General features: G+C 39.7%; 1 protein-coding gene across 1 annotated transcript in view; it reads left to right on the top strand.

Annotated features, from left to right (window-relative positions):
* Ism1 (isthmin 1) overlaps positions 1–3,788 on the top strand; it is a 75,359-nt gene extending 71,571 nt beyond the window's left edge. Inside the window, exon 6 of the mRNA XM_028756244.1 lies at positions 2,189–3,788. Within this exon, the coding sequence (XP_028612077.1) occupies positions 2,189–2,706 (518 nt within the window). The 3' untranslated portion in view covers positions 2,707–3,788. The remainder of the gene's footprint in view (positions 1–2,188) is intronic.
* The last annotated feature ends 8,126 nt before the right edge of the window (positions 3,789–11,914 follow it).

Genomic DNA, 11,914 nt, shown 5'->3' with positions numbered 1-11,914 from the left:
ATGACACCTGAGGAAGGAGAAAGGGAGAACTGGGAAGGAAGAAAATCGAGTAAGTCTGAGCCCTGTCCCACAGGGACTGCTCAGCTGAGGGGACCCAGCAGGAGAGCCAGACAGCAATGCCTCCTCCATGCCCAGTCATCGGCCTACAGGGCAAGTCTGACCTGGATGCTGGGAGGTGGTCAGCAGAGTAGACAGAAAGACTATCTTCTAGGAGCTCTGAAGACAAAATCAGGCCAGCACCAGCCCTACTATGGCTCATGACCAACATGTTGTGACTTGTACCCAAAACTATTCTTGACTTACCTACTAGAAATAACATGTTGTTTCAGTTTTGAAGTATTTTGTTTTCAGTTTGTTTTGTTTATTTTTTTTTTTTCGTTTTAAGACAAGAGAGCCAAGTATTGTGTGGTACATGCCTGTAATCCTCGCTTTCAGAGGCTGAAGTGACTTCCAGCGTAGCCTGGGACACACTGTGAGACTGTCTCAAAAACAACAGAAGAATGTCTAGGTTTAGGCAAACAGGGTTTTCTTTTATGGAGAAGTAAATAAAGCCAGAAAGCGCCCAGTGGTGCATGCATTGGTCAGCTTTCTGTCACTGTGGGGAAAAGAAATACTTGAAAGAGAAAACAACTTAAAAGGAAGGAAGATTTATTTTGGCCTCTAGTTTCAGAGCACGATATGTGGCCTGTTGCCTTTGGGCCTGCAGCAAAGCAGAACATCACAGTGAGCAGGTGATGAGGATGCTGTTCACCTCATGGCAACAAGGAAGAAAAAGAGAGTGAACAGGACCATAGTCCCCAGATGCCTATCAACTGCACACACTGTTATCTTCTATAAGTCCCATTACCTCCTAGCAGTGCCACAGCTGGGGACCAAGCCATCAATACATGGGGTATTGATGGGCATCTAAGATCCAAACTGTAACAGTGGCAAATGATATCAGAACATGTATTCTGTTCTGATCAGTCAGTGTGGGCAAGCAGTTCAGTTGATCATGAGCAAAACAAAGAAGGTCTGCATCTGAGCTTATCATTCACAAATGGAGACAGAACATCCATCAGTCTCATCTAAATCCAATGTAAAAGGGGATTTCAGGAAGATCAAGATGGGAAGGGGCCAAACATTCTTAATATTGCTGTTTTCCAGGACAAAGTTCTTTAAAGCTCAGGCATTGGTCCTACTCACACGCTCAACTCTCTTTTACTTTTTGCTTTAATAGAAGATCTCACTAAGTTGCCCAGACTGGCCTTGGGCTCCTTTTACATATCAGGCTAGCCTTGAACTTATTCTCTATACAAGGTTTGCCTTAAACTTATTCTGTAGACCAAGCAGACTTTGAACAAAAACCCAATATAACACCAAAACCTAGAAAACTGATTAAAACCACACCCAAAGAGAAAAAAATAAAACCACCAAGCTATAACCAAATAAAAGGAGTATTTGACCAACATACAATCTGAATCCATAAATTCTTAAGGGTTTGCAACTAATCAAGTTTTTCTTAACGCTTTAAAACCCAAACATGTCACCTCTGGGTTCCAAGTCACACTCTCAGCTATGAATTTGCATATAGCAATAATTAAGGTCCAGCAGTTGGGAATTGATTATGTTTTAAACAACTCAGTAAATGGCAGAAACAAAATAAACTCTACAGATGGTCCTTTGAGGCCTATTACCACTTACTTGGGAAATTCAATACAGCTCTCGGATTTCGTTAGGATGTATAATTGGGCTATGGTTATCTATTGTGATATTCTTTATTGTTTTATGTTTGAGGCTTTTATTGTGAGGAGTTGTTGAGATCTGGTTTAATTGGGACATTTTTTTGAAGATGCTTTAAATTTAGAGATAATAACATGTTTCTACATTAAAATTTTAAAAGGTGTATCAAATGCACGGACAGTTAAGTTTAGATGATGGGGTGCTAGTAATCGTTCAATCAGTGAATTCTCTTGCTGTTCTGTGTTTGAAAATGTCTCATACTATGAAGTACAGTGTTAGGAAAATATCTTATAAGCAACGTTGCCAAATTCAGGGGAGATGAGAATGGCTACCATGCGTGGTGGTTATGGGTACCTATGGAGTCTCTGATGCTAATGGAGGACACTGTTGATGTCAACGTCATCCTCCCAGAAAGTTTAGCATGTGCTAAGAGATTTTGGGGTTTTTTTCCCCCAATCTTTTTCAGACATGGACAGCTGTGAGCGATGGATGAGCTGCAAAAGTGAGTTCTTAAAGAAATACATGCACAAGGTGATCAATGACCTGCCCAGCTGCCCCTGCTCTTATCCCACTGAGGTGGCCTACAGCACAGCTGACATCTTCGACCGCATCAAGCGCAAGGACTTCCGATGGAAGGATGCTAGTGGACCCAAAGAGAAACTAGAGATCTACAAACCTACTGCTCGGTACTGCATCCGCTCTATGCTGTCCCTGGAGAGTACCACACTGGCTGCCCAGCACTGTTGCTATGGTGACAACATGCAGCTCATCACCAGGGGCAAAGGGGCAGGCACACCCAATCTCATCAGCACCGAGTTCTCTGCTGAGCTCCACTACAAAGTGGATGTTTTGCCTTGGATTATCTGCAAGGGCGACTGGAGCAGATATAATGAGGCCCGGCCTCCCAATAACGGACAGAAGTGCACGGAGAGCCCTTCTGATGAGGACTACATTAAACAGTTCCAAGAAGCCAGGGAGTACTAAAGCACTACTGGTTTGGAGTCACGAATGCACTGCACTGATATGCCAACTGTCACCTGGTTCTTTTTATCCACAATTTTTGTATATCTGTATATTCCACATGAATATTTTTGTAAGTATACTAGGGGTATGCACCAGGTCTTGGGGACTGCTATGTCCAGTACCTACAAACCATATTGGAGGTTCTCCTAATGGCTGTGTGGGCAGGAAGAGGCACCTTGGAGCCATAGTGGGCATGATTCTGTTCCCACCTCTATCCAGTGCACAGGAGCACAGAGACTGAGGTTGTAAACATTATAAGCAGGTTTTTTTATATATAACTTATTTAATACAAATGTGACTTAAGCTTAACCTTTTCTCTGGAGTTGTCCTTATAAAAAATTATTTAATTGCTTCTGAGAGAGTTCAAAAGAAAAAGGACATAGGGGAATTATGAGAAAAGGAATTTTGCATTTGAAATGCATCAGAGCAATAAAACACTCATCTTGCACCAGGTGTTCTTTAGTCATGGAGTGCTTGCTGGTGTCACAGATTCCAACACTCCCTTGTCTTAGATTAGGCAAGGGGTGGGTAGTAAGTGAATGTGTAGAATCAAATCTAAGACACGGTTTTAAATGGCTTTAAAGTAAATGACCAGCATAACTGTACAGAAGAGCCCCAGCAGGAGCATTTCTGCTCTGTCTTAATAGGCTCTGAAGACTGAAGGAAGTTCAGGCGTAAAGCCAGGAGTGGCACTTTCCAAAGAAAAAAACAGAACAAGTTGAAAAATAATAGGGGCCTCATTTTGTCTATTTTATCTTAATAGAGCAACTTTTCTCCACCGATATATTCCCAGTGAATAAATATAAAGGGGGCGATGGGAGTCGAAGTCTGGGAAATCCTCGTGTTTTTATGTTTTAAGAAAAAACTGCATTATTTTTGTAAAGTATTTATTGAGTCATTGGATGTTGTGCATTGTGCAGTTATGAGATGATCCACTTCTGTGGAGTAGAACTTGAGGACAGATGAAGAGTTGGTTCTTATGCAACTTTTTACTTGCAAAACTCCAGGGAAAGAGATATATAATAAAATCATAATAAAATGTGTTACCCGCATCCTTGATTGATGATCCAAATATCGTAACTACCCCAAGTGAAGCGAGGCTTTCATGAGGAGAAGCCTTCAACTTAGGTGGGAGTAAAAGACTCACAAATGGACTTGTAGGTAAGTCATAGCATCTTTAGCATTAAAAACGTCGCTCCAGTCCCCAGTTAGCTCAAGCTAATTGGCACACATATGATTTGATTTCTCACCCAGAACTAAGAAAATCAAGCTAGAGCCAAGACTTAAGATGGGCAAGGCTACTTCTAGACAAAACAAAGGAATACAAATAATAAGCAGAACTACTTACAATGCAAGTTATTGTTTTTCCAGGTGAGAGAAACTAAAGGTCAGAAAGTATAAACCATGTAAGACATGTCGTTTGTGAAGTGCTGGTTTGGTGTCTTTGTATCCCTGTTGATTTTGATAGTCTTGACCATACACTCGAGTTCTCCTGGTAGAAGTATGTTCTTACAGAGAAGCTTTTGTAAGATCTTTATAATGTAGAATAGTTTACTGCAATATTACCTATGAAATTATTTATACTTAGGTTCTGCATCTAATAACAGAATAGTAAGCCTTGTTCAGGACTAGAGAGATGGTTCAGTGGTAGCTGTGAGCACTTACCACTCTTGTAAAGTCCTGGGTTCATTTCCTAGCACCCACACGTTGGCTCACACTTCTTTGTAACATTTCTAGGGGACCTGGCATCCTCTTCTGGCCTCTGTGGACACCAGGTATGCACAGTTCACATACATTCATGAAGACACTCACACATACACATAAAAATAAGTAACTCTTTTTTAAAGGTCTTTTTCACATCAAGGAAATGCTAAAGGAACCAGTAGAGAAAATAAATGACCCATGTATCAGAGGAGAGGATTTGGTTTGTAATACCAGCAACAAAAAATCTTCAAAAAGAGAATTGACTGGAAATAGAATGTATTACCTTGTGAGGATACACACATAAGAGGGAAGAGATAAGGTACATGGAAGTTCAGTAGCAAAGAGAGATAAGATTGTTGTGCAGCAAGACTTGATGGGTATACTAGAGTAAGTTCAAGGTTGTAGGGAAATCCTTCAAGAGATCAGGAATGCACCTGAAGTTTCCAGTAGAGTAATGGAATTTTTTCGGGTAATTTAATTGATTTTTAAAATTGCTTTCTTTATTTTGTTGAGATTATAATATGATTCCATCATTTCACCTTTCCCTTTCCTCCCTCCATATCCCTCTTTGTTCACTTGGTCATTGATTATTGATTGACTCTGAGAGAGAGGGGGGAGGGGGGGAGGGGGAGAGAGAGAGAGAGAGAGAGAGAGAGAGAGAGAGAGAGAGAGAGAGAGAGAGAGAGAGAGAGAGAAATGTGTTCTAGATATGTAAGTACAATTTGCTCACTCTGTTTGCAGGGCTGACCATTTGATATTGAATAATCAATTGGTGTGCTCTTTCCTGGGGAACATGATTTCTCCAACTTTCAGCATTCCTTAGTTGTCTGTAGTTTTTTGTATAAGGTGAAGGCCACTTGGACTTTTCCTGTCCATTTTGGCATGTCTGTTGTTCAGCTCATGATTAGGCAGTTATATTAAGGAGACTTTATCAGTGTAGCTTCCGGCATTGTTAGGAGATACAGTCTCATAGCAAACTCCCTAATCTTCAAGTTCTTACAATCTTTCCTCTCCCTGTTCCACAATGCTCAAAGACACAGGAATGTTTTGTAGAGTATATCTATTGGGTCTAGACTCCATCACACTGCTTTTTCATTGGTTGTGGTTTTCAGTAACAATTTCTATATGTTGCAAAAAGAAAATTTCTTGACGGGGGTTAGGTCTACACTTATCTGTTGGTATAAGGACAAATATTTAGAATGTAGTTGTGGATTCTGTTGTCTTAGTAAAGTGTCAGTTGAAGGTTCTCCTCCATGACTTCAATAGCCTTCATCAGGTGGTTGATTAATTTTCCAATAACCAGGCATGATTTCCTGCTTATTGTGTGAGTCTTGACTTCAATTATGCCAAAGTACACATTCCTTACTGTATCTTTAGGGTTATCCTGCCATGCTGCTCATTGCTGTGGCTTACAGGCATCAGAGCTGGATAGGACTCATTTCCTCCTTTGCAAGCTTGCAGGGTGCCTTCTGGTACATCAGAAAGGAAGCTTTCAAGTAGTTCCAGGTCAGGAGCCTCTGGCCCATATGTCAGAAGTGCATAGTATCTTCAGCAATCGTGACCTACCTTCTGTTTTTGGTTGTAAACAGGAATAACAGTAGCAGAATGTAATGCTTTAGCCTCTTGGCAACCTTGACCAACAACTCAAAGGAGAGCCTCTCATGCTTTATACTGATGTTCTTGTTAGATGGTATTTGGCTCTCGAATAGGGTATTAAGTATATTATAGGTATTTTTTAGGCAGGCAGTTCATAGTATGGTTCCTTATGACTCTTTTAGACATCTTTACTGTTATTTTGCCCTCCTTATTCCTTCCATATTTATCTCCCCCCCCTTTATTTAGAGTCCCTAATCTCATTTCCTCCCATCAGATTACTTGTACCCTGATATTCCCCTTCTCCATTGATCTCCATCCCCAACCCTAGCAATGGTCCCTTTTCTCATGGTTTTCTCATGATTTCTTCAGTTATTCCAGGGTATAAACTCACATCTGGAGATTTGGAGCCTCAGATGAGAGAGAATATATGACTTTCTAGGCCTGCATTACCTCACTCAATATGATATTTTCTAGTTCTATCAGTTTACCTACAAAGTTCATAATTTTAAGTTTCTTTATAGATTCATAATATTCATAGTGTATATGTCACCATGTTTTTATTACCTGTTTATCAGTTGAAGGACATTTAGGTTGTTTCCATTTCCTGGCTATTATGAATAGAGTCACAAATGAACGTGGCTGAGCAAGTATGTGTATAGTAGGGTGTTCAGTCCTCTGAGCATGTGCCAAGGAATAATATGACTGGGTCATGAATTAGATTTGAAAAGCTTTATGGAAATTCCTCACACTGATTTCCATATCGGCTGAACTAGTTTGCTATCCCACCAACAGTGAATGAGGGTTCCCTATGGCCCACATGCTCTACAGCAATTGTTTTGGGTTGTTTTGTTGATTCTTGCCATATTTGGCTGGGGTAAGATAAACTTTCAAAGTTGTTTTTATTTGAATTCTTAATTTTTTTTTAACTTATTCATTTTCCATCCTGCTCACTGCCCCCTCCTGGTCACCCCTCCCATAATCTTTCCCCTATCCCCGCTCTGCTTCTTCTCTGAGTGGGTGGAGGCCACCCTGGGTATTCCCCAACCCTGGTACTTCAAGTCTCTGTGAAGCCAAGCACTTCCTCTCCCACTGAGGCCAGACAAGGCAACTCAGCTAGTAGAACATATCCCATGTACAAGCAACAGCTTTTGGGATAGTCCCTGTTCCAGTTGTTCAGGACCCACATGAAAGCCAAGCTGCACGTCTGCTACATATGAGCAGGAAGGCCTAGGTCCACTCAATGTATGTTCTTTGGTTGCTGGTTCAGACTCGGAGAACCCCCAGGGTCCAGGTTAGTTGACTCTGTTGGTCTTCCTGAGCAATTCTCAACTTCATATGGAAAAGCAAAACACCCAGTATAGCCAAAACAATCCTGAACATAAAGAACTTCAGGAGGAATTACCATCCCTGACCTCAAGCTGTACTATAGAGCAATAGTGATAAAGACTTCATGGTATTGGTAAGAAAGAGATATATTGACCAGTGAAATCAGAGACAGAGAAATAAATCCACATACCTATCGACACTTGATTTTTGATAAAGAAGCCAAAACCATACAATGGAAAAATGAAAGCATCTTCAACAAATGGTGCTGGACTAACTGGATAGCTACATGTAGAAGAATGAAAATAGATCCATACTTATCACCATGTACAAAACTCAAGTTCAAGTGGATCAAAGGCCTCACTGAAAACCAGATACACTAAATCTAATAGAAGAGAAAATGGAAAATACCCTTGAACACATTGGTACAGGAGACAAGTTCCTGAACAGAACACCAATGGCTCAGACTCTAAGATCAACAATTGATAAATGGGGCCTCATGAAACAGAATTTTCTTAATTACTAGGATTGAAGAATATTTTTTGAGATATTTTTTAGACATGTTTTTCTTCTTTGAAAAACTCTCTGATCAAGTCCCAGGCCCATTTTTTGAATGGGTAATGGAGTCCTATTCAGAAAGTCTTTTCTTACACCTATATCATACATAGTATGATTAGGTTTTCTTCCAACTGTTTCAAGTTTCACATTTAGGTCTTTGATTTACTTCAAGTTACTTTTGTGTATGATAAATAAGTGTTTGATTTTGTTTTTCAGCATGTGGACATCCAGTTTTCCCAGAACTTTTTATTGAGGATGCTTTCTTTTCTCCAGTGTATGGTTTTGGCATCTTTGTCAACTATTAAATGACTGAATCTCTAGTAAATACAAAAACTTCTGGAGAATAAATGACTTATTACTGAATGGTGAATAAGTCAAAGATGGAGTCAGGAAAGGAATAAAAATGTTCCTGGAACTAAATGAAAATACAATAAAACCTCTGAGACACAATTAAAGCTGCCCCATAAGGAAAATGTATACCTCTAACTGCCTGTCTTTTTTTTTTTTTTATGTTTTCATACTTTATTTTTTTTTCTTTTTTTTTAATTTCTTTTTTTTTTTTTTGAACATGAAATGCTTTTTTATAGCATGTTTTACAAGGGGAGGGGGTAAGAGGGTCCAGGGTCCAGGTGGTGGAAAAGTACAAAATCTTCTTGGCCTGTGCCTTGTAACATGTCATGGTCTATATGGTACACTGCCTTGAATTATGATCTACCTGCAGTTCTTCAGAAGATATAACTGCCTGTCTTTAAAAACATCATAAAGAGGACAAATAAATGACCTAATGATGCAACTTGAAAATTTGGAAAACCAAGAATAAACTAAATCCAGTTCACAGCAAAATAATAATAATAACAACAACAATAATAATAAAAGTTATAGCAGAAATCAATGAAATATAAACTAATAAAACAATATAAGGGCTGGAGAGATGGCTCAGTGGTTAAAAGCACTGACTGCACTTCCAAAGGTCCTGAGTTCAAATCCCAGCAACCACATGGTGGCTCACAACCATCTGTAATGAGATCTGATGCCCTCTTCTGGTGTGTCTGAAGACAACTACAGTGTATTCATATATAATAAATAAATAAATCTTAAAAAAAAACAATATAAATAATGACTAATCTAAGAGCTGGTTATTTGAGAAGATAAACAAAATTGACAGAACTTTGGCCCAAATAACCAGAAGAAAGAAAAAGAACCCAACTTAACAGAATCAGAAATGAACATGGAAACATTACAACACACAACAAAGGAATTTAAAATGTTATAATGGAATATTTTAAAACCTGTACTTCTTTAGGTTGGAAAACCTCAAAGAAATGGATGAATTTCTAAATTCTGCCAAACCACCAAAATTAAACCAAAAAGAAGCCAACAACCTAAACAGACCTGTAACAAATGAGATTGAAACAGTAATAAAAACCTTTCCAACTAAAAAATATCCAGGGCCAAATAAAGTCTCAGCAAAATTCTACTTAACTTTCAAAGAGTATCTACAGCCAATTCTTCTTAAACTACTCAAAATATTAGAAACAAAAGGAGGACTTCCACATCATTTCAATGAAGCCAGTATCATTCTAATACCAAAACCAGGTAAAGACACACACACACACACACCAAAAAAAGAAATCATAGGACAATAACCTTGATGAACACAGATTTGAGCATGATCAATAAAGTATTTGCAAACAAAATTCAGACATACTTCACAAAGATTACCTATCATAACCAAGTTGGCTTTATCCATGAAATATAGGTATGGTCCAACATGCAAAAGTGTATAAATGTAATAAACCACATAAATGGATTTAAAGACAAAAATCACATAATTATCTCAGTAGACAGAACAAAAGCTTTTCACAACATCCAGCATGCCTTCATGATGAAAGTTCTAGAAAATGTAGGGCAGAGGGAACATTCCTCAATTCAAGAAAGTTATACATGGAAAACCCACAGCCAACATCCTCCAAAGGAGAAAAATTTGCAGCAATTCCACTAAAGTCAGGAACAAGGCAAGGCTGCCCACTAACTACACCTACTCCCTTTTAATATTGTACTAGAAGCAGTAGCTGGAGGAATAAGGCAAGAGAAAGAAGGTAAAGGAGTGTGATTTTTATTAACAACAACAAAAAAAATACTGGGGGAGAGACAAGTAATGTGTTGGCAGTAAGAAAATGAGCTGGGAAAGAAATTAGTGTTTTCTAAAATTCTAAAATTTCAGGCATGTAATGAAGGCGAGGGGGAGAATGTGTCCTGGAGTCATAGCCAAAGTGTTTTTGTTAAGGATTTACTGTGGAATTGAAAAGAGATTTCTTTCATAGTTCAATGAAAATAACTGAAGCACTTTTTCCCCCATGAGCTATTTTCCTTTTGATATAATATCTTCCTGACCTTATGAATTATGGAGAAGAGAGTTGTGTAGGCTTATAGCAAATTGAGATTATTATTCTTGATATATCACTGGGGTTGTCCCACACCTCTGGAAATTTGACGGACTATTTATTAAACAATATTCTGTTGTTCAGTGCCAAACTGCTAACCTTGGGGCCCAAAACCTAGAGGACCATTTTATAGACACAATGACCCTCATCTAGTTCAGCTCAAGGCCCTAGGCAGTCCAGGTATAACTACAGGCAATTATTTTCCTGGGCAACAGAGGAAGATGGCATGGAACAGAGGAAGATGGCATTGTCTCATCTGCAATCTGTAAACCTCATCCATGGGCAGCATCTCTCTGAATGTTTAGCGCCTCTGCCTCTCCTTGGAAAGAGCCTTCTTTGTGGTCAACCACCAAGGCTCTTGACAGCCACATCTGGATGGTGCCAGCATATGCAGATATTCCCAGTGTTTTCTTGTAGCTGCATCTGGAACAGGTACGGTGAAGGAACAAGTTCACCGCTTTCTCTTCTGCTCCAGGTTCTAGCATCTGCCATGATTGCATTCTCAAAAGTGTCTCTGGCTGTATATTTCTGTAACTAAGAAGATGGGGGTTCCCAGTACTGAGACCAGTGATCAAAGACTAGAGACTACACTAATTTGCTAGTAGCTTGGGATACTAGCTAGAGCTTGAACAGTATTACTACCTAGGGTTTTCAGAGAAGCAAATAAGTTCCATGAAGATCTCTCTGCTTGGAAAACAGCGGTTAGGCAAAGGCAGTTCTGTATTCACTGAGCCCATAGCCTTCAACTATTCCTTTCCTGTCCAACTTCTAAGTCTAAGATCTAAGATCTTCCCTGTGCTTTATTCTGCCTTTGTTCAAGTAGATCACCAAGGATCTGGCCTCAGTCATGTTTTTTTTGTTCAGTTCTCACAGGTCCCTGGGAAACTTTTTCTAATTCTGAAGCTGAGCCTTTGCTCATGTTATTGAGCAGAGCTCAACACTTCAAGACAGAAGAGAGCCTGCTGTTAGGCTAAGAACAGCAATGGCCCCATTTCTCAGTACCAATTCAGTCTTAGTTTCTTTCCCTGTTACTGGGATAAGATGCTCTGACAGAAGCAGCATAAGGAAGGATTTGTTTTGGCTCACAGTCAGGGGGTTCAGCCCATAATGGTGGAAAGCTGTGGCAGCTGTGATTGAAGCAGTTGGTCACATCACTTTCTCAATTGGAGAGCTAAGGGGGAGCAGGGCACACTCTTGCTTAGCTCCTCTGCTCTACTTACACACTTCTGGATCCCACACTGGGAGTGATGCCACCAAGAGTCGGTGGATCTTCCCGCCTCTACTAAAACAATCAAAACAATCCCCAAGACAATCCCCCAGACAATTCTCCAGAGGCCCATCTCCCAGGTGATTCTATATCTTGTCAGGGTGACAACATTAATTAATGAAAAGCAGAGAGAATGTATGTATGGCCTTTTGCAGGTTAGGCTTCAAAACACTGGACATTATATCTACACTCCACAACTTCGTTCATGCAACACCACTCTCCAATATTGTTTAGGAAACAAGTCAGTTTCCTAAACTGGGCCAAGGAGAAAGAAATA

The sequence above is a fragment of the Grammomys surdaster genome, unplaced genomic scaffold, assembly GCF_004785775.1.
Source record: "Grammomys surdaster isolate TR1022 unplaced genomic scaffold, NIH_TR_1.0 129, whole genome shotgun sequence".
NCBI classification, from domain to species: domain Eukaryota; kingdom Metazoa; phylum Chordata; class Mammalia; order Rodentia; family Muridae; genus Grammomys; species Grammomys surdaster.
Note: the sequence above shows the minus strand (reverse complement) of the source record. Positions and strands in the feature narration are given on the sequence as shown.